At 35.0% G+C, this 24,291-nt stretch overlaps 1 protein-coding gene and 1 long non-coding RNA gene across 4 annotated transcripts in view; one reads left to right on the plus strand and one right to left on the minus strand.

Moving 5' to 3' along the window:
- The window catches only part of UBN2 (ubinuclein 2), an 88,256-nt gene that overhangs the window by 37,096 nt on the left and 26,869 nt on the right, over positions 1–24,291 (minus strand). For all 3 annotated transcript variants that reach the window (XM_079150079.1, XM_079150080.1, XM_079150078.1), the window contains exons 3-6: positions 19,866–19,967; positions 11,114–11,251; positions 9,960–10,063; positions 7,041–7,530 (exon numbers count right to left, since the gene is read on the minus strand). In XM_079150079.1, the coding sequence (XP_079006205.1) occupies positions 7,041–7,530; positions 9,960–10,063; positions 11,114–11,251; positions 19,866–19,967 (834 nt within the window). The remainder of the gene's footprint in view (positions 1–7,040; positions 7,531–9,959; positions 10,064–11,113; positions 11,252–19,865; positions 19,968–24,291) is intronic.
- On the plus strand, positions 11,266–14,092 carry LOC306667497. The gene is made up of 2 exons (XR_013765576.1): positions 11,266–12,539; positions 12,648–14,092. It is a non-coding gene; the product is annotated as an uncharacterized lncRNA (long non-coding RNA).

Genomic DNA, 24,291 nt, shown 5'->3' on the forward strand with positions numbered 1-24,291 from the left:
AGTGTTAAGAATATCAAAGAATGAAAGATCAATTTCCTTTGGTGCAAGGTATTCAGAATCAAAAAAAGACACTTAGAAATATTATATTAAAGGTTATTTCAAAGAAATATAAAGGCTAATCATGTGATAAACTCAACATAAAGCTGCAGACTTCTATGAGTAGACAAAAGTATTTGGTAATCCATCTAACTTGAATCCAAGATACAGACTCTATATGACCACTATGCTTTTAAGTTATAGAGTCAATGACAATAGAGGTTCACAGAATTCTGTCAAGATTTCTGATTAGAATACAACCAATGATCCAGATCAAATGGGTGGTTGGGGGCACCCAAATGGGTGGTTCATATATATAGGAACAAATTAACTTTATATGTCAATAAAAGAATTAGTAGAGTTGGAATGTCCAATAAATGCCAAACAGGTAGTGAATAAATAAAGTAATATGGAACTGATGGTATGAATGTTGGGAAAAAATTAAAGAATTTTTTAAAAACTCATTTAAAATGATGGTTCAGCAAAGGGAAATACAATATTCAAAAAGAAGCAATGTAGGGCTGGGGTTGTGGCTCAGTGATAGAGTGCTTGCCTAGCACATGGGAGGCACTGGGTTCAATCTCCAGCACCACATTAAAACAAAATAAAAAATCCCTAAATGAACAAAATAAAGATATTATGCCATCTACAACTAAAAAAAAATTTTTTTTTTTTTTTTTTTTTTTTTTTGTGGTGCTGGGGATTGAACCCAGGGCCTTGTGCTTGTGAGGCAGGCACTCTACCAACTGAGCCACATCCCCAGCCCTAAAAAATATTTTTTTAAAAAAAGAAGCAACGCAATAATAAATCAGCATTGCCTATTTATAGATTCAATGATCATCCCAGTTCATAAAATGTATGAAACTGGAAGTTAATAAACTCTTCATGCCAATTTGGTGGTGTACACCTGTAATCCCACTGACTTGGGAGGCTGAGCCAGGAGGCATGTTCAAGGTCAGCCTCAGCAACTTAGCAAGACCCTGTCTCAAAAAATAAAAAGGGCTGGGGATTTAGCTCAGTGGAAAAGTGTTGCTGGGTTCAATCCCCATACTTAAAAAAAATAACAACAATATAAAAAAGCATCTCTTCATGACGTACTTAAAAAAAAAAAAAACCTACAGTGAATAGACATATTTCCTTTGAGTAAAAGTAGATATAAGAATTTTTGATGAAAAGTTAAACTTTAAGAATTTCTGAAAAAATTTAAACTTTATAACCTTAAAAAGTTAATATAGTTTTAGAAAATTAGATATAGTCACCTGGTAGTCACAATGTGTATGTTTATTAAACAAAACTGTCATGCATGCATCAGTACTTATTGGCCCTACTTTTAATGTATAAGTATTTCCATTTTATTTCAAGTTTTTAAAATACTGGTCTTTATTAAATGATTTAACAACTAACTGATAATCTTATGCTTTAAACTGTAGGTTTACATCTATTTGTTTCTGTTTTTACTTATTAAAGAATAAACTCTTTGAGGGTGCAGCTATAGTTATTTAAGCTTGTATTCTCCAGTTCTATTACATACTTAATAATTATTACCATGTTTAATCCTCATAATGGTCAAAGACTTTGGTATTATAACTCTCATCTTACACACAAAGACCTTAAACCTTAAAGAGGTTTCATGCAATGGCCAAGACCATTGGTTTGGAAAAGCCAGTTTGGGTTTTACCCCTTTAACAACAATGAAAAACTAGATGAGATTATTATCAAGGGATAAGCTCTTAAGGATATTTTCATCACTACAATTCCCATCGTAACCAGATGACCAAATAAAAAGGCTTTTTAAACCTGAACACTCTGTCACAATCTTTGGGACAAAATTTCCAAGGAAATTAGACATATTCCTTTTTTTCTTTTTTTTTTCTTTTTTTTTTTTGGTACTGGGGATTGAACTCAGGGGCACTCAACCACTGAGCCACATCCCAGCCCTATTTTGTATTTTATTTAGAGATGAGGTCTCACTGAGTTGCTTAGTGCCTCATTTTTCCTAAGGCTGGCTTTGAACTTGTGTTCCTCCTGCCTCAGTCTCCAGAGTTAAGATTAGAGGCATGTGCCACTATGCCCAGCAACACAGTCCATCTTAAAATTCAAAAGATATAATTAAAGAAAACCTTAGAAGATGGAAAGATCTCCCATGTTCTTGGATAGGCAGAATTAATAGTCAAAATGGCCATACTACCAAAAGTGCTATACAGATTCAATGCAATTCCAATTAAAATCCCAATGACGTACCTTACAGAAATAGAGCAAACAATTATGAAATTCATCTGGAAGAATAAGCTAAAGCAAGAATAGCTAAAGCAATCCTTAGCAGAAAGAGTGAAGCAGGGGGTATCGCAATACCAGATCTTCAACTCTACTACAAAGCAATAGTAACAAAAACGGCATGGTATTGGTACCAAAATAGAAAGACAGATCAATGGTATAGAATAGAGGACACGGACACAAACCCAAATAAATACAATTTTCTCATACTAGAGAAAGGGGCCAAAAATATGCAATGGAGAAAAGATAGCCTCTTCAACAAATGGTGCTGGGAGAATTGGAAATCCATACGCAACAGAATGAAACTAAACCCATATCTCTCACCATGCACAAAACTAAACTCAAAATGGATTAAGGACCTCAGAATCAGACCAGAGACCCTGCAGATTATAGAAGAAAAAGTAGGTCCAGATCTTCAACATGTTGGCTTAGGACCAGACTTCCTCAACAGGACTCCCATAGCACAAGAAATAAAAGCAAGAATCAAAAACTGGGATAGATTCAAACTAAAAAGCTTTCTCTCAGCAAAGGAAACTATCAGCAATGCGAAGAAAGAGCCTACAGAGTGGGAGAAAATCTTTGCCAATCATACTTCAGATAGAGCACTAATCTCCAGAATCTATAAAGAACTCAAAAAACTCTACACCAAGAATGCAAATAATCCAATCAACAAATGGGCTAAGAAAATGAATAGACACTTCACAGAAGATCTACAAGCAATCAACAAACATATGGAAAAATGTTCAACATCTCTAGTAATAAGAGAAATGCAAATCAAAACCACCCTAAGATTCCATCTCACCCCAATTAGAATGGTGATTATCAAGAATACAAGCACCAACAGGTGTTGGTGAGGATGTGGGGAGAAAGGTACACTCATACGTTGCTGGTGGGGCTGCAAATTAGTGCAGCCATTCTGGAAAGCAGTGTGGAGATTCCTTAGAAAACTTGGAATGGAACCATTTGACCCAGCTATCCCACTCCTTGGCCTATACCCAAAGGACTTAAAATCAGCATACTACAGAGATACAGCCACATCAATGTTCATAGCTGCTCAATTCACAATAGCCAGATTGTGGAACCAACCTAGATGTCCTTCAATTGATGAATGGATAAAGAAACTGTGAAATACACACACACACACACACACACACACACACACACACACACACACACACACGTAATGGAATATTACTCAGCCATAAAGAATGATAAAATTATGGCATTTGCAGGCAAATGGATGAAATTGGAGAATATCATGCTAAGTGACATAAGCCAATCTCAAAAAACCAAAGGACAAATGATATCACTAATAAGTGGATGATGACACATAATGGGGGGTGGGAGGGGTTAGTGTTAGGGTTAGAGTTAGGGTTAGGGAGGGGGGCAAGAATGGAGGAAGGAAGGACTGTATAGAGGGAAAAGAGGGGTGGGAGGGGTAGGGGGTAAGGGAAAAAATAACAATGAATCAAACAACATTACCCTATGTAAATTTATGATTACACAAATGTTATGCCTTTACGCCATGTACAAACAGAGAAACAACATGTATCCCATTTGTTTACAATAAAAAAAATTCAAAAGATATAAAACATTAAGAGAACTGATCCAATAACTTGAGCAAACCATGTGTTGACTGTCCATCTACCAAATCATTTGACAATTTTACATGCTATGAGTAGAAGAGATAAATTTCTGAGACATACTTCTTAAGATAGAATGAAGATTGGATGTGTATGGGGCAAAAATATAGGAAGAAAGTCAAAGTAAAAGTCAAATTTCAAGAAATGAAATTAAAAAGTCAAGAGGTTGAACTTGGAAGAATATCACGAAGTGAGAAAAAAATAAGAACAAACTGCTTATCAGACAGGAGCATGTGAGTTGAAGATGAATGTTCATCTCCTGAAAAAAAGCATCATTCAAAAAAATATGGAGAATTTTTTCAGTAAGTAAAATGAATCTTTTTTATTGATAATTTCCTAATAAGGGCTTAGGAAGAAGCCATGTTAATCCTGGCATGGCTATTACAGAGACAGATATTTTTTCCTATAAGATATGACAGAGCCTTTGATGACTGACCAGTTAGTTTATGAAGTGAGATAAATGATGCATAACCTGGTAGACAACACATAAGCTAGGAAGTGCAATGATCCTGACTTTAAAGCTGAAGTCTGAATTTTGGCTTGGTACTTAAAAATTATGTGTCTTCAGAAAATTTCTTAACCATCTCGAACCTTAGTTTCTTCATCTATTAAATGGGAAAAACACTGCCAACATGTTGCTCTCATGTTTCTTGGGAGGACTGTATTATGCAATAAGTAAAGAACAGCAAACCCAGTCAGGGACTGCTGTCTCCTGAGAGGCAAAAGGGACATTGTGAAGAGCGGTACAGCAGCACCATACTCAGTACACAGTGTTGAATCTTGCTCAATAAACAGTAGTTATTATTTATTTATTTATTTTTGCAATACTGGGGATTGAACTGAGGAACACTGAGCTGCATCCCCAGCCCTTTTCACTTTTTATTTGGAGACAGTGTCTCACTGAATTACCCAGGCTGGCCTGGAACATACAATTCTCCTGCCTTAGCCTCCCAAGCTACTGGGATTATAAGCAAGTGCTACGATGCACAGCCCAGTAGCTATTATTAATAATTATATCTTGAAAAACCTGAGTCATATCACTTGTACTTTTGAAAACCTAGGGAGGGGGGAATGAAGAATTCAGTAATAGGGGAGAGTAGGGGAAAAAGAAAGCATGTATTTTGGAGTCAGGCAAATCCCACTGCTTAAACTCTGGCTTTACCACTAACAAATTGTATGGCCTTGATCAAGTTTTTTGACCTATCCCCACTTACATTTCTTAAAAAGGAAACAGTGCCTACACTTCACACATAGAAATGTTGAGAAGATTAATGGAAAAAAGCTCAGATTAGGTCAATGAGCAAATTTTTAAATTGCTAAAATAAAGGAACTCAAAAAGGTTAAAGGCAATCAATGAGAAAAGCCATACCATGCAACAATAAACAAAGAGGACTAAGTAAAATCATACAAAATTAAACTGAAGTTAAAAGCATTAATAGGACAAGGATTACCTTCTCATGATAATCATCACACTGAAGGTACAGCCATCACAATCTTATGAATAATACAGCAAAAGTGATGGCAAACTCAAGTTGTAACTAAAAGAAATACTGGCAATGAGGAATTTTAACGTACTTCCTCTAAATCCTGAACTGATGATGGAGAATAAAATAAATTAAAAGTACAAAGGAAGTAATTAAAAAGTCATGACCTTGGAAGAAACAATATAGGAAAATAGAATTGATTAATAAAATCCAAGAGCCAGTTGTTGGAAAAATTAGGTAAATCTCTTGCTTCCCTAACTCAGATATTCAGAAAGAGTTATAAATATATATATTCAGAAAGAGACAGAAATAAATGGAGAAATGGATAATGGAGAAATTCTAGGGGGAAGAAGTAGGGTGTAAAATAATCAAAATATTATAATCCCATTAATAATAATTTTTAGAAATAATATTTGAGGATGTATGGATTAAAATGCAGAAAAATAGCAGTTTTATAGTGGTTATTTCTGCTGTGGGTAGAGAATGTCAGGTAATGTGGGTCTTTTACTAAGTATATAATATATTCTGTATTTTGTTACTTTGTAATCAGGAAAAAAAATTCTGAAATGACTAAAATATGGCATAGGCTCAACAAATACACATGACGAAATAATCAGAAGCATTTTAAGCTAGGTTTGGCACATTTTTAATAAAAAAATTATCTCTCTCTTTGTACAATATAACTGGATTAGAAGCTAATTAATGAAGATTATGAATCCAAGCTGATGAGGAAAGAAATCTATCATGACAGACCAGTCTCAGCTCTCAGCTTTTTCTTTGGTACCAGGGATTGAATCCAGGGGCACTTAACCACGGAAGCACATATTCAGGCCTTTTTATGTTTTCTTGAGGGTAGGTTGTTGAGGCTGACTTTGAATTTGCGATCCTCCTGCCTCATTCTTCCAAGTTGCTGGGATTATAGGCAGGCGCCACCAGGCCTGGTCAAGCTCTTAGCTTTGTTTTACTGGGAACACAATGCATGTGTACTGATCAGCTGGGAAAATAGGTCATAAAAACTGGATGTCAATACAGTGTGGACCAAGTTCAGGTACACTTCTGCAACTTCTTATTTGTTCCTTTCTTTGATCTATTTTTTTGGAGGAAGGAAGGAGTACTGGGGATTTAACCCAGGGGCAAATTACCACTGATATACATCCCCCACCCTTTTTACTTTTTGAGACAGGGTCTCACTAAGTTGCTGGGGCCTCACTAAGTTGTTGAGGCTGGTCTTGAACTTGCAATCCTCCTGTCTCAGCCTCTGGAGTTGCTGTGATTACAGGTGTGCACCACTGCATCTGGCTGCCCTATTTTCTTTCATAACTATGTAGCTAATAAAAATCATAAAATCTATATGAAAAAATTCTTATAGGTGAGCTGAAATAATAAAAGAATCACATATATCCATGTTGTAACTATAATTATTTCAATTTAAAAGAAAAAGTCTATGCAGATAACCAATGTCTAAAAGGGAATATGGAAAATAAAAAGTTGTTGCTACAAGAGCATTGGGATTATGGGTAACAATTTTTGTCTTTAAAAAAATGAAGCATTTATTGCTATGTTTGTGCCAGCAAATAAAAACCAAGAGAATTATTATACTTACTACACGGAGGTCCTCGATGCGTTTTTCAAGAAGTACAGGTAGACCCTCTGGGAGTGTAGGTACCACCTTAGGCATAACCTGAGAGGTGAAGGTTGGCAGGGTGGTGTTTCCATTTTCTCCCCCTGACTCAGACAGGGGGCTACCATCAGAAGCAGCATCCAGTAATCTGTCAAAATCGAAATCATCCAGTATCTCTAGGGCATTTTCAGCTTCCTGAAACAATTCGTGTTCATTTGTGCTAACAAAAATGGGGAGTTCTGGATCAGTGCTGTTCAGATTTAATTCTGGGACATCATTCCCCAATGCTGTAGCAGGACAGGAAGGCTTGGTAAGAGAGGAGGTCGATAAGGTCACAGGAACTTTGGGATTAGACTCTGTCTTTAATGCATCCTTCTCTTTCTGAAATTTTCGTATCATGGCAGCTAGAGAAAGAGAATCTTTATATCGTTTCTTCTTTTTTTCAGATTTGTGTGAATTTAGAGCCACAACTCTGTGAAGAAAAAGTGATCAGTGAGGCTAGGTATAACTTTAAAGGTTAATGCCACATGTAAATATAAAGATATGATACTAAAATAATCATCTGATAGTTGACAGAGTAGTTTTCTTAATTTTGCATTAAATTATACTCTTACAACACATCATCATTGTACATTCAACATCATCTGGATTATCACCCATGAAAAGCAAATAGATAAACAGTCAATACAATAAAGAAAAAGAAAGAAATAAAGACAGCAGAAAGAAGTAAACCTGTAGCTCGGGTTTATTAAAGTAAATAAAGTTAAATTTCTATTCTTTTTGGAAGGTTCACATTCTTTAATCCATCTATAAAGTAGTCACCTAAAGAATTAATGCAGTAAAGAAATGCACTTTTGCTGAAAAAGAGCTGCCTTACAAGCAAAAGTTCATTATCGTCCCCCTTCACCTATGGGAGCAGAGGTAGTCTGTGTTACAAACCATCAAAGAAATAGAAAGTCCACCGTCTTGATCTATGAGCCTTTATCCACCATGTTGTCTGCTTAGATCCTCTTCTAACTGCTACTATCTTCTGATCACCTTTCACTTTCCATTCTAGGACGAGTTATGTGAGGCAACCAGATATGTGTAGTTCTCCATGATAACCTTTTGCTTACATGAACTATGGGGAAAGGTCTCAATTTAGCTATCACTTCCTCTAGAAATCGTCTCCAAATCCCATGGCTTAGGTGTTTCCACATGTGCTACAAAACCTAAAGATTATTAGTACTCAAAGAGAGGTCAATGTTTCAGTTTCATATACCCCAAACTTACAACAGTGCCTAGTGTATAGGGAACAATATTTACTAAATAATTTATAATTAGAAAATAAATTCAATCAAAGGTATTACTCATACCTTATGTTTCACAAGAAGTTTACTTGTAAATAAAGAATATTTAAGATAACCATTAGTAGGCTGGGGTTGTAGCTCAGTGGGGTTGTAGCTAGTGCTTATCTAGCATGTGAGACACTGGGTTTGATCCTCAGCACCACATAAAAATAAATAAAGGTATTGTGTCCATCTACAACTAAAAAAAAATATTAAAAAAAAAAATCTGTAAAGACAATTGTTAGCAAGGCACACATTTTTTTTTCTAATCTCTTAATGACTCCAGGTCATGATTACAACTGAAATCCCAAGTTCACATGAGGAGAAATACTACTATACATCAATCTTTTGGATACAGACAGCCTCAAATGAAGATATTCCTCCCTGCTAAGGAGGGACAGAAAACCCAGCCTTTCATAAGTCTTTCCCTTAGATCTACAAAAAATACTACTGAGAAGTAGAGACAATGACAATTTTTTAATTGTATCACACAAATATTTTATTCTTTGGATGTAAGACTTACTTGTTTTTGGGACAGAGGATTGAACCCAGGGGTGTTTTAATACTGAGCTACATTCCCAGATCCTCAGCCCTTTTTATTTTTTATTTTGAGACAGGGTCTGTCTAAGTTGTCCTGGCTGCTCTCAAACTTTCAACCTTCCTGCCTTAGCCTCTGGAGTCACTAGGATTATAGGTGTGCGCCACCACACCCAGTTGATTTAGGCTTTCGAAAAAATTCTATTTGGTTTTTAGTAGCAATATGTCACCTAAAATCATAAGCATTAATAATAGCTAAACAGGGCTGAGGATGTAGCTCAGTGTTAGAGTGGATTCAATTGCTAGTATTGCCCCCCCCCAAAAAAAAAAAATCAATGACCTTTTTTTCTCCTTTTACTCTTTTTTTGTTTTTGTTTTTTTGTGGTGCCAGGGATTAGACCCACAGCCTCCCACATGCTAGGCAAGTGTTCTACCACTAAGCCACACACACATGCCATTTTTTTTTTTAAGATTAAAACAACCTAAATTGTTCACACACAGGCTACTAGTAATCCTTAATCCCTAAGCATCACAGCTTAGTGTCAGCACCAAAAGATTAAAAAAAGTAATTTGATCTTTATACCATCTTCTTAAACTGGCTCTTGCTGGTTTAAAAAAAAACAAAAAAACAAACAAACAAAAAAATCCAAAACTATAATGAGAAAAATGCTCAATGTACCACTCTAAAAATCTGATTTTTAAAAAAATATTATTAGATGTTGATAGACCTTTATTTTATTCATTTATTTATATGTGATGCTAAGAATCGAACCCAGTGCCTCACATATGCCAGGCAAGCACTCTACCACTGAGTCCCAACCCCAACCCATAAAAATCTTGAAACCACAAGTCTCTTAGATGACAAAGCCTTCTACTTATTAATATATAATAAAATATTATTAAAAAATAACTAAGTTAACAGTATTTGAAAATATTTTATTAAATTAGACTTAGCTACTCTTAATTAATTAGTGGGGAATATGTCTAAAAGGAGAAACAGACTATAACACTAGTTCCCTTATTAGGTTCAACTTACCCCAGTTGTTTGGGTACTTTTTTCCTTGGTTTCTTCTCCTTTTCCCCTTCCTCTTTCCGTTTTCGCTTCTTCATTTCAATATCATCTTCTTTTATTTTGGGAACCTACAAAATGATTAAAAAGAGGAATGCATTATTTATATATTTATTTTAAAATTTATTTTAAGAAGGCATCATTTACTTAAATATCAATATTCTCCTCTTTGATGTTAGCAGTGGTTTTTCTCAACTGTCAGAGCGCAATAGAATTACTTGCTTCATGGGCAGATTCTTGCGGTCCATGAGCTCTTTTAGTTCTGTAGAATAGGGCTTTCAAATATGGATTTTTTTTTTTTTTTTCTCTGTACTGGGGATTGAACTTAAGGGGCACCTGACCACCGAACCACATCCCCAGACCTATTTTGTAATTTTTAAAAAACTTTGTATGTGGACACGATATCTTTGTTTTATCTATTTATTTTTATGTGGAGCTGAGGATCAAACCCAGTGCCCCACATGTGCCAAGCAAGCACTCCACCACTGAGCTACAACCCCAGACCCCTATATTTTGTATTTTATTTAGAGGCAGGGTCTCACTGAGTTGCTTAGCACCTTGTTTTTGCTGAGGCTGGCTTTGAATTCACAATCCTTCTACCTCAGCCTCCGAAGCCACTGGGATTACAGGTGTGCATTACTGCACCTGGCTTTGAATATGGATTTTTGACAAGCATTTTGGTGATTCTGATACAAATAAGTCTTTGGCTCTCACATCAGCAAACATTTACCTATGTATATTACTCATTTCCCAAATGCAGTGTATCTGATTCTATAGAATTTGTTACAAATTAGACCTCAGGAATGGTAACAGTTATAAATAGTCATTTCTATAGCAAGTCTGAATCTATCCTAGAAATTTAACTTTATCCCCAAAACAATAGACTATTAAACCACATCATAGAGAGTAACAGTAAACGAAAACAGTTCTGTGATATAAATACCAATTTCCCCATATCCACATACTTTTGTTTTAAAGCATGTAATTAAATATAGAATCACTGAGCAATGGTTAGTACTTTATTTTTCCTTATATTCACAGTTGTTGATCAAGTAAGATTCAAAAAGTATATCCTGTTAATTTAACGTTGTCCTTATCAGTGCAATGCTGGAGAAACTCACCTTGGATGGCTTGTGCTTTTGGTTGTCTGTGATATCATCTTCTTCAGTATCTGAAGCTTGGCGAAACTGCAGAGTGCCAGTGTTGATATAAAAGCCTCCATATTTTGTTGTTAAAGAAGCAGGAACTAATTCATCATACTAAATTTAAAAAAAAAGTTTAAGATATCCTATTGTCTATAAATGTCAAAGAAATTAATTCATCATGAAAACATTTTCCTTATATACTGACTGCAAAACTGACTGCAGACCTAGCAATCCCACTGCTGGGTACATGCCAAAGGCATCATGTTTAATCACGTTTAATTAAAAAGAAATGAGTGGAGAAAAAAAAAGAAATTAGGATATCAAATTAGGCTATCAACTGGAATGCCGGCACTCTTATGTTCAAGGTAGCATTATTCACAATAGCCGAGATACAAAACAATCTAAGTGTTTATTAATGAATGAATGAATTTTTAAAATGTGGTCCATCTATATAGTAGAATACTATTTGGCCTTAAAAAAACAGGAAATTCTGTCATGCAATAACACAGATGAACCTAAAAAATACCATAAAATCACCCTTACATGTGCAATCTAAATGAACTAAACTCAGATGTAGAGAGTAGAATGATTGATAGATGCTTGGGGGAGTGGAAGAAAAGGAAATGAGAGATGCTGGTCAACAAGTTCAAAGTTATAGGCAGACAGGAAGAATATGTTCTGGTATTCTATTGCATTGTAGGTTGTTTATAGGTTATGTATATTTCAAAATAAATGGAAGAGATAAGTTTGAATATTCTCACTGAAAATAAATGATGTTTGAAGAGACAGATATTACTCTGATCATTGCAAAATGTATATGAGCGTCAAAGCATTATGTTGCACTCCATAAATATGTGCAACTATTATTTGTAAATTAAAAATAAAAGTAAAAAGATAATGAAACAAGGACTGCAATGAGGATGCTAATGGAATACGTACAAAAAAAGTTCACTATCTGGAATAAAAGTTGGTTCTGACTGTGTGGCATACTTAAGACTGGGGATGGCCTGATGAGGAATGTTAAGGAGCACTGCCACCGTTTCCTTTCTCATTCCCATTGCTACTGTTCTTAGGGACAAAGGTTTTTGATGAGAAGTTGAAACACAATAAAACAGATGACTGAATGACCAGATGATTAAATTTCCTAACATATCAATAGGTTAATTTTATAAATAAGGAGATTATAATCATATAATTATCCTTACTGCTGTATTTTAAATGGGAACATTAAAAAAATGTTTAGAAGAAAAAATAACATGTAATGTTTTAAAGGGAAGCAGAAAAACTGCCCAGTCTACAAGCATATACTGGAGGACCTGGAATGAACCAGGCGCTCTCCTTGGAGCAAAAAGACTCAAACTGCCTAAATCAGACTGTGCCCTCAAAGCTCAGGTTGTAAGTCGTTATCTCACACATTAGAAATGGACAGAAAGTAAACATGATGAAAGCCAATCTTAACCAAATGAAGGTGTTTACATGGGAATGAAAAAGGGAAATACATATCTAACAGTGCAAAGATACTCCAGAACTCTGCTTCTGGAATTTTTTTTATATTATATAACTAGGTTTTAAGTGAGTTTTTTTTTTTTTTTTTTTTTTTTTTTTAGGAAGAAGTCTTTTCATGGGCAAGGAATATACATGTTCTACCGATTATTGAAAGAATATTATGACTAAATATAAAAGTTGTGACAACTTTATACCTGTGATCCTAGTGATTTGCAAGGCTGAGGGAGGAGCATCACAAGTCCAAGGCCAGCCTGTGCAACTTAAATGAGGCCCTGGCTCAAATACAGTGGTAGAGTACTCGCCTAACTTAAATGAGACCCTGGGTTCAATCCCTAATACCATAAAAACAATAAAGAAATAAATTGTGATTTTAAATTGTATTACTTCAAATTGTATGGAAAATGGGAAAAAAGAACCCAGTTCAGCAGGCAGAATTAGAAAGAAATGAGTAAAAGAAAAAAATGAACCATTTTATTGCTTTACTTGATACCACTATTTTAAAGATCCCTACAGATCCTACAGAAAACAACCAGTATATCTGCAAGTATAGAAGTGGTGTGAGAAGAATTAAAAAACTTTGTAGCAATTAGTTTGAAAATGTATAAATGCAAAAAGATAAATACACCTATATCCTCTGTTTACATAAGCTTGTATAAGGTTTTCTAGTTTTCAATGCTTCTTCATATAGATGATTTCTATTTAAAAAAAAGTTTTTTTGGTTGTCAATGAATCTTTTATTTATTTATAAGTGGTGCTGAGTATTGAACCCAGGGCCTCACACATGCCAAGCATGCACTCTACTGCTGAACCACAACCCCAGCCCCTATAAATGATTTCTTTTGGTCCTTATGATACTCTTGTGAGGCAAGGAAGGAAAATATTATTTGCAAACCAGGTAATTACCTTATTAAGGAATTTTTTGTTTATGACAAAGTCACTAACTGACTCTTAAGTCATGCACTGCACCAAGGAGGAAACATATTCGTCACTAGGTATTCACAGTAATTTTGATGTGCTCCAAGACTGTCTTCCTATGTAGAATTCTGCTGAGCTTTCTCTATCGTAACACTTCAGGAGTATAAACTCCTTATGAATATTTAATTTAGCCACTTAAAAGTGTTAAGAGGCAATGAATACTGAACTTGAGAAACCAGAAGTTCTGCATCTAGACCCTTTGCCAGTGACTAGCTATTACAACCCCAGGCAAATCAACATCAATTTTGGGGAGGAGGGATTATCAAACAAGGACAATATTACTTACCTCACAAAGTTCTAGGGAAATTTAAAAGGGACAACCTGCGGGGTTACGGTTGTAGATCAGTGGTAGAGCACTTGCCTAGCACGTGTGAAGTACTGGGTTTGACCCTCAGCACCACATAAAAATAAATAAAATAAAAGGTACTGTGTCCATCTACAAGTAAAAATGTTAAAAACAAAAACAGAAAAAGGACAACTTAAATATAAAAGTGCTGCTCATACCTGGTATTATTTATTAATAATAAATAAAAAACATTTTTTTTCATTCCTTTTTCAATTTGTCAGGCTAAATGTGAAATTTTTAATGCTTCAAAAGCATTTATTTCCAGATATTTTTAGTAATAAGTAGCACGTGACTCTAAAAATTAATTAGAACCAGTTTTTTTTTTTTGTTTTTGTTTTTGGGGTGCTGAGGATCAAACCAGGGCTTTGTGCTTACAAGGCAAGCACTCTCATGACTGATCTATCTCCCCAGCCCCACCAGATTATTTTTATTGTTTATGAAATAATTTGTAAATGTGGAAAGTTTACTGACTGTACAATCAATAAGAAAAACAGGGAACATCTGATTAGATTGTAATTGTTTATTATCTAAATTAGCGCATAAAAAGAAGAAAATAATTTTTTAAGGGTAATGATAGTAAATTACTCTGCAAATCAACCTGTATTATAGTTTGATTTTTCCCTTCAAAAATAGGGACCTACATTGTCTTATAAGTGTTAGTAACTAACTATATAACTATACCTGCAAAAATTATCTTTAGGGGCTGGGGTTGTGTTTCAGTGGTAGAACACTTGCCTAGCATGTGTGAGGCACTGGGTTCAATTCTCAGCACCACATATAAATAAATGAATAAAATAAAGTTCTATCAACACCTAAAATTTTTTTTTAAGTTATCTTTATTAGAGCAATAGCTTTCAAATTTTCTTCCCCATAACTCAGTGGAAAATGCATTGCACATCAACACCAAGCATATGGGGCTGTGGTTGTGGCTCAGTGGTAGAGTGCTCACCTAGAACACGTGAGGCACTAGGTTCGAGCCTCAGCCACACAAAAATAAATAATCAGCATACTACAGTGATGCAGCCACATCAATGTTTGTAGCAGCTCAATTCACAACAGCCAAACTACGGAACCAATCTAGATGCCCTTCAAAAGATGAATGGATAAAGAAAATGTGGAATATATACACAATGGAATATTACTCAGTCTTAAAGAAGAATGAAATTATAGCATTTGCTGGTAAATGGATGGAGCTGGAAAAGATCATGCTAAGCAAAATAAGCCAATCCCCCAAAACCAAAAGCTGAATGTTTTCTCTGATACGCAGATACTAATTCACAATAAGTGGGGGTGGCTAAAGATAGATGTACTTTGGATTAGGCAGAGGGAAGTAAAGGGAGGGGAGGGGTATGGACGTAGGAAGGATAGCAGAATGAATCAGACATTATTACCCTACGTACATACATTACATGACCTATGTGATTCTACATCATGTATAACCAGAAGAACGAGAAGTTATCTCTAGTTATGTATGATGTGTCAAAATGCATTCTACTGTCATGTATAACTAATTAGAACACATTTTTTAAAAAAAGTATTATGTCCATCTATAACTAAAACAAATTTTTAAAAACAAGCATATACAGACACAACAAAAATTACATAATCTATGATAACTCCTAATCTATTTGATTTCATTTTCTTTGAAAATACTAGTCATACTCTTAAATAGACCTATAATCCAATTATAGCTTGCAAAAGTCAGTTTGTAAATACTTTATTTAAAAATATTCTAAATGCTACAAAAGAAGTTATTAAAATTAAGATTATATATGAAAGTCTATATACTTTAGATTTCAACTATTAAGGAAAAGGCAAACCTGTGAAGACAGTTAAATGGTTGCATAGGCTGGGAGAGAAGGGGGGGGGATGAATGGGCAGAACACAGGATTTTTAGGAAAGTATAACTACTATAATATCATACTATATATTGTATATACTATAACGGTGGATACACATCACTATACATTTGTTCAAACTCACAGACTGTACCTCAGGTGGGAACACTAATGTGAAGTATGGATTTTGGTGATACTGGTGGATCAATGTTGGGTTCCTCAATTACAACAAATGAATGACTGTGATGTAGAATACTGATAAGGGAGGGAGGGTGTGGGGTGGGCAGGGTATATATGGATGTTCTCTGTACTTTCTGCTCAAGTTGTCTGTGACTCTATAACTGCGCTAAAACATAAAGCTTATTATTTTTTCTTAAAAAGTTATTTATGTAAGCATGCATACATGTTTAACCATGAGTAAGTTCCTTTATGGGTTATTCAGAATTTAAAATCTGCATATAATGTTAACACTATAACTTTATAATATAAAGCTAATGCTTTATATTTGCTTTCTGTTTCAGCATGTTTACATTCTTTACCTTATGTGGGCCTCAGAATAATTCTGGGCAAATCATGGCAGAGAAAACCAAGTGATGCTCTAAGACCTGCTCCTGGTTACATGGTGAGTTAGAAACTGATGGAGAACTAGAATCTAGGACTTCTGTCTTGAGTTCCAAATCATAGTCAAGACTCTTGAAACCCACACCCACACTGGCTGTCGACCTTTTTGGTAATAGAAAGGAATCCCTAGTCCAAAGGGCACTACTGATATGTTATATTTAGTCAGGACACCAGAAAAGACTTGTAAGTATGACAGGGTATTCAGTGTGCATCATGCTGGACAACTTTCCTATCACTCTCTTACCTATATAAGATTTGTCATCGACTATACAAGAAAGCACCGTAACCACAGGCAAAAGACATGCTAATTTGTGAGTAGTGTAGAAATTAAATAGTGTCACTCTGTATACCCTAAGTAATTACTGTACCCTGTATAGGATATTATAGTCCCAGAGATTAGATTACTCTAATACACAGACAAGAACAGAAGAACATATTCCCTAAGGCAAAACGGGAATGCCCTCATTCATTTGCTACAAGATCAAGAGACTACGAAAATCCTTATGAAATGTTCCAAATCCCTCTTCCTTTTAGTAGAGAAAGAGAATTTCAGTAGAAAAGCTATAGGATTTGATCAAAACCGACTGGCAATAAAGGCTGAAACCACTGTTGTAGTAAGGCATACAGCAATTTAAACATTAAGTGTATTTTATAAATGTCTGCCAAATTAACTTCAATCAAGTAGCACCAAGATTGCTTGGTCTCATCTTCAAAGTCATTTCAAAATATACCTGCCCAAAGTTTGGGAATATCAATAAAAATTCAAGATGAAAATACCATTGGACCAATAAATTCCACTGCTAGAAAGTTAACCTACCCACATAGTTGTACTCTATAAATACACTGCATACACATTTACTTAAGCAGATAAATGCAAATAATATGCTCAACTATTTGTAAACACATGACACCAGAAACAATTTAGATACACATTGACTAGGACTGGTTAAATAATTATGCAATTTAGGTATATCGCCAACAATGATTAAAAGGAATATATCTCAATTCTAATATGAAAATATTAAAGTATGCTATATTGTAATAGAAAAACAAAATTTAAAATATGATATATATAATGATCTTAATTCTGTTATTTACCTTAAAGGATATATAGGTTGTATGTTTACTTTCATGGAAATTTACAGACAGCTATACATAAGCTTAAAACAGTGTTTGACCTCTTGGGAGAGAAGTTTTTTAGATATTTTCTACTTTATAATCATCTTGTGTTTGTTATTTTATCATAATGAATAGTAATAAATTGGTGGTAATCAATATACCAATGTACCATATATTTGTTTTACTAAAAAGATAACAAAAAATACCAAAAATCTCTGAAGCCTCACCTCTAGAAATTCTAATTCATTAAGTCTGAGTTAAGACAAGAATCCCAAAATTTTTACCCCTGATTAGGAACCATTTGTTTAATATGAAGGTCTTCAGTATTAAACCATTGTTTTTTCCTTTTCTTTATTTTTAAAAAAGATTTTTTTTTTTTTTTTTTTGTAGTTGTAGGTGGACAACATGCCTTAATTTTTGTGTGGTGCTGAGGATGGAACCCAGTGCCCCACACATGCTAGGCAAGCACTCTGCCACTGAGCCCAGTCCCAGCCCTCATTTTCCCTTCTTTTAAACTTGTTTTCTTTCTTAGATTGGGCAAGGGGCAATGACAGAATTAATGCTCACTACACATGTATGGAAACAAGCATCTACTAAATAATCCACAAGATTCTTGCAGGACCTGAGAATAAGCATACCTTATCAAAAACATCAATCTAGTACAAGGTCAACAAACCATGATTGCCCACCAAATATAGCTGCCAATAAAAAGAATTTTAGATTTTTTAAATGGTTGAAGAAAAAAGTGAGAAGATTCTATGACACATGAAAATTTGGGAGTGCTCTTGCCTGACCTACGTGAAGACCTTGGTGTGAGCCCCAGCACAAAAGAGACAAAGAGAAAGAGAGAAAGATATAAAATAATAAATAAATTACATGAATTTAAATTGCAGACTTCATCGATAAAATTTTATTACAAATGCCAAACTCATTTGCTTAAATATTGTCTGTGGCTGCTCTCACACTATAATGGCAGAGTAGCTGTTACAGCACCGTATGACCCAAAGTCTATAACACTTACCAAGTGGCTTTTACAGAAAAAGATGTTTGCCAAAACCTGGTCTAGTACAGTAGTATAACGACCCATTGTGAGTCAACCCAACGTTACAAAATTTTAAATTTGCAGTATTCTTTAAAAAGTTTTAAATCTTTAAGCAGTAAACATGGTTTTAAAAAGCACAAAAGAACACATTTGTTGAGCTAGTTAAGTTACCCTTGACTTCTACTATCCCAATAAATTAGCTACTATATTAAAAGACATATTACTAAATAAAAACCAAAACTACCCTAAGATTTCATCTCACTCCAATGAGAATGGCTATTATCAAGAATACAAGCAACAATAGGTGTTGGTGAGGATGTGGGGAAAAAGGTGCACTCATACATTTGCTGGTGGGGCTGCAAATTAGTGCAGCCTCTCTGGAAAGCAGTGTGGAGATTCCTTAGAAAACTTGGAATGGACCCACCTTTTGACCCAGCTATCCTATTCCTTGGCCTATACCCAAAGGACTTAAAATCAGCACACTACAGAGATACAGCCACATCAATGTTTATAGCAGCTCAACTCACAACAGATTGTGGAACCAACATAGATACCCTTCAACTGATGAATGGATAAAGAAAATGTGGTATATGTACACAAAGGAAAAAGAAGAAAACATCCTGGCATTTGCAAGTAAATGGATAGAGTTGGAGAAAATCATGCCAAGTAAGACAAGCCAATCCAAAAAACCCAAAGGCCAAATGTTTTCTCTGACAAGTGGATGATGATACATAATAGGGGATGGTGGGGAGAGTAAGGGAAGAATGGAGGAACTTTGGATTGAGTACAGGGAAATGTGGGGTGGGGAGAGGGTGGGGAGAAGGAGAGATAATAGAATGAGACAAATGTCATTACCCTATGTACATGTGTGATTATACAAACAGTGTGACTCTACTTCATGTACAACCAGAGAAATGAAACCCATGTACCCCATTTGTGTACAATAAATTTAAAAAAATTAAATAAAAAAAGAAATTATCTCACTTTAAGGCAGTATCAGGGGAATGAATGTGTATAGCTTGCTATATTTAAGTATAAGTTTCTTTTCTCTAAGACATTTCCTAGAGAGTCCAGTACAGGTTGGTCCCTCATTTTCTAAACTCAGAGGGCAGTTTTCACCTCTGCTCTTTAATTTCTGCATTTATTCATATACTCTTCTACTTCTCTTAACAGTTTTACGCATGGACATTTGGCCTAACTAAAGTATAGATCTTCTGTTGTATGTATTTAATATTTAATAAATATTAAATTGATTGGGGAAAAAAAAGACATATTACTCACAGCCTCTGAATTATCGATAAATGGATCAGTTTCATCATAGCCAAAGCCTATGTCAATTAAATCTTGTAGTCGATCCTTCCGGTGCTTACGGGATTTCCCACCCTGCAAAGAAAAGACATATTAGACTAATTTAGTACTCATGCTGTTTCCATAAAGTTTTAAAAGATCTATTAGAAGAATTCAGATAATTTTTGTAGATAAGTCCCTACAGAAGGTTGAAGTTAAGTTTCCCTATACCTTGCATAATAAGCTGTGCTTAGTGACTTGCTTTCACAGCTCAGAGTCAGAAGAGAACAAAGTAACTTTGCAATAGAAAACCTGCCCAACTTTATCTCAGTCAGGTGACATCAACAGGAATAATGATACGTCATACTGATGACATGTCCTTGATATAGTCTTGATACATGATAAAAACTGCATTTCACCTCTGTGTGTCTTCCTCTCAAATGCCTATAACACTAGCCCTGCCATGAGAAAAACATCAAACAGACCAAAGTGAAAGTCTACAAAAAAAGTTCTTCAAAGCTGTCAAGATTTTCAAAAATAAGGGAAAAATCTGAAAACCTGTCATAGTCCACACCAGCCTAAAGATGCAATGAGTAAATGAGTTGTGGTATGATGGATAGGATCTAGAAACTGAAAAAGTACATTAGGGGAAAATAGTAAAGTCCAAATAAAGTTTGGAGTTTAATTATTGATAACATACCAATGTCAGTTCCTCATTATAACAAACATACTACATGAATGTAAGATATTAACTGGGGTTAGTGGGTGAGGACTATATGAGAACTCTTTGTATTATCTTGTTTAATTTTACTTCTTTTGGAATTTGAAATTGAACCCAGGGATGCTTTACAACTGAGCTACATCCCCAGCACTTTTTATTTTTTATTTTGAGACATGTCTCACCAAGTTGCAGAGGTTTGAGATCCCCTTGCCTCAGCCTCCCAGATCACTGGGATTACAAAGGTGTGCATTGCTGTGCCCAGTTCTATATTGTAACTTTTCTGTAATTCTAAAACTATGCTTAAAATTATTTTTAACTGTACATAATTACACACGTAAACAGAAAAAATGATAAATGAGTGCATACAAAAGCTGGTGAAATCAGCCAGGCATGGTGGCTCATGCCTGTAATCCCAGGGGCTCAGGAGGCTGAGGCAGAAGGATTACAAGTTCAAAGCCAGCCTCAGTAATGTAGCAAGACCCTCAGCAACTGAGCAAGAGCCTGTCTCAAAATAAACAGGTTGTGGATATGACTCAGTAGTAAAGCAACTCTGGAATCAAAAACAAAAACACAAAACAAAAACGCTGGTATCAAAAACTGGTGAAATCTGCTGAATAAGGTCTGTTGTCTGGTTAGGTGTATTGTGTAAATGTGTATTTCCTAGTTTTGTAACTGCAGTGTATAAGATATTACCACTGGAGAAGTTGGGTGGTAGGCAGAAGGGTCTTCTTTACTATATTTGCAACTTCTTGTGAGGTCTTACTCCTTTTTAAATAAATCCTTTTAAAAGAGTAAAACAATGTCAAAACAAACTAGTTCCTGTAGATTCCATTATTCAGATGATACCTTATGGAGCCTTTTGACTGACTGATCACTCTATAAAGAACTCATATTTCAGATATAAATTTACATGGATTCTAAAGTTCTTATATAAGCTTGGCATGAGTGATTTAAATAAGCTGGGGATGTGGCTCAATGATAGATGTGTGAGGCTCTGGGTTCAACTGTCAGAACCATTAAAAAAAAAAAAAATTTGTGCCAGGCATGGTGGCACACCATAATTCCAGTGGCTCAGGAGGCTGAGGCAGGAGGATCATGAGTTCAAAGACAGCCTCAGCAAAAGCAAGGCACTAAGCAATTCAGTGAGACCTTGTCTCTAAATAAAATACAAAATAGGGCTGGGGATGTGGCTCAGTGGTGGAGTGCCCCTGAGTAACTGGTATACCCTACCCCCTGCAAAAAAGTTTAAAAAAATTGTGTGTGTGTGTGCACACATGAACATATATTAGCTAAGCCTTTAAGTCTCATTTTGGACTTTTAAATTTACTCACTTATATTCAGTTACACCTTATAAGCATCCTTCTAATGCCTCCCTACCGCATTTCTTTCAGTGTGGTAGTCAGGGATGAAGAAAAGGCTCAAAGAGAGAGAAAGGTGGGGTAAGGGGTTGGGAAGAGAAAAAACAGTGCTAAGGACTCCGCCTACCAACATGCCCCTGGGCTACAGCAGGCTTGTGGCGAGCATGAGGTATAAGGTGTGAACTTCTATGAACTCATTTGGTTTCAGTCCTCACAGTGAATACCTCTCAATGCAAGTGTAATTCTAAATGTTAAAGAGGGACATTTTAATGCCACATGGCCCTTAAATAAAAGCTAACTGCTTGTTTCCATGTAAAGAAACAGTGATCTACTCTAGTGCTTGGGAGAAAAAATGATGATGCTAGATTTACTGAGATCGAGGACAGGGTGCCATCCCTTTCTATGTGATTTGCAAATAAGCAAATGCTGTTTGCATTCCATACTATTGCTGAAAACCCTAATCCCAACATAAGCTACGACTCTACTCTTGACTTTCCAGTGGTCAAAACACTATTACTATCCCATCACTACCAAGAAATTACTAAGGTGTGAGGTGAAGTGGTAGTTCCCTTATTTATTAATTATTATTATTTTAATGAGATAAGGTCTTGCTAATCTGCCCAGGCTGGCCTTGAACTCATTACCTGAAGCAATCCTCTAGACTAGCCTCCTTAGTAGCTGCGATTAAAGGTGCATACCACTTTGGTTCCCATATATATAAATTTTACAATTTAGTAAGTTTCAAAAGTAATTCTGGATCTAACACATGGTGGCAAACTTTTTATTATGCTAAATAAAGCAAGTTGAAAGCATCATTTCAGAACAACAATCTCAAGAATAACCGTTGGCATTCTTAAGCACAAACATGCATATGTATTAAACATACATAGAAACACACAACATACATACTAAATTGTCCCTATTTTTCCCATTTTGCCAGATCTGCAAACTGGGACCTTCACTCCAGGTTATAGAATTACAGTAAGAATCAGATGTCAGGCAAGGTAAAGAGTTATTTCTAGGACAGGAGTTATTCTACTGAGGAGATGTTACATAGGAATAGTGTTGGTACACTTGTCTGATATCTTTTTTTTTTTTTTTTTTTTTACAATAAGATGAGGGAATTAGAGTTGACATGTATGGGATTACTCAAATGTGTTTGTTAGAGACATGTGATTAATTTACAAAGTTAAAATGCTAATTATTAAATAACATCAAGTACTCTCAACTCCTTAAATTCCATGGAACAACATACTTAAACATTATTGGTGTTTCCATAATTGGTAAAATTTAATATGTCTGTTAAGTTCTATTCCTCAGAACAACTAGTCTTAAAAAAGGTACTGTACTATGTTACAGATACTAAATGTGTTCATATTTTCCACGTATACAAGCCTTTAAAGCAGAAAATTTATCAAGCAGCTATTCTCCAAATTAAATTTGTCTGTAATAATAATTTTAATCTTATAAGAGTAAATGTTATTGGGGATTTATTTCTATCATTTAATGTTCTATTATAGGACCTGTCATCAATAGGGTATATGTAAAATTTGTTACTTTTTACATTGAGATAAAAAATTTAAATGTAAATGTATTTCTAAAACTTAGTGAGAGCCTGATTTGTTTAAAGGTTAATATCGTAAAACATGAAAGCATTTTGCCACTTTGCCACACAAAAGCAAAGTTAAAAGCTCTCTCAGCCTTTCTTTAATTCATGTTTTAGATATAATGTTAAACTGTGTTAACTAATGTTCATATAGACTCAGGAATCAATATATGTAAACTTCTTAAAATGACATTTAAGAAAGGAGTAAAGATCAACATCAGAATTAGAACACTTAAGATTTGTAAAGAGCCCCGCCTTACCTGAGATAAGGCTCTGCCTCCCCTCTCACCCTGCTGCATGTTAGAATGACTCCAAAGTAAGCCAGACTTTAACCTATTTAAAGTTGTGTTCAAAAGTTTAATGTTTGTTGTAAAGATTACTGTGATCTCAAACAGGGGATATAATTAATAACTCAGCCAAAATTCAGGATAGCTATTGCATAAACTGAATGTTTTACTGTTGGTGATTCCATTTTGTATTTTCCTTGTAAACTCTAGCTGTTGCCTGATTTAATATTTTGCATAAGTACTGCTTCAAGAGCAAACACCATAAATTCACTTGAAATAGTAAGGCATCACCTATAGTACACATAATGTAGACTCCAATTAGATAAAAGGGGGTAAATAACTGTAAAGTCATAGACATTGAAATTAAAGCCCAGCACTCTTACTTTATGACTGGTGAGACTGGCTTGCTGGATGGGTTAAAATCAAACTTAGAGATTGAGATTAGAGG

The sequence above is a fragment of the Sciurus vulgaris genome (genome assembly GCF_902686455.1).
Source record: "Sciurus vulgaris genome assembly, chromosome: 8".
Classification (NCBI taxonomy): Eukaryota; Metazoa; Chordata; class Mammalia; order Rodentia; family Sciuridae; genus Sciurus; species Sciurus vulgaris.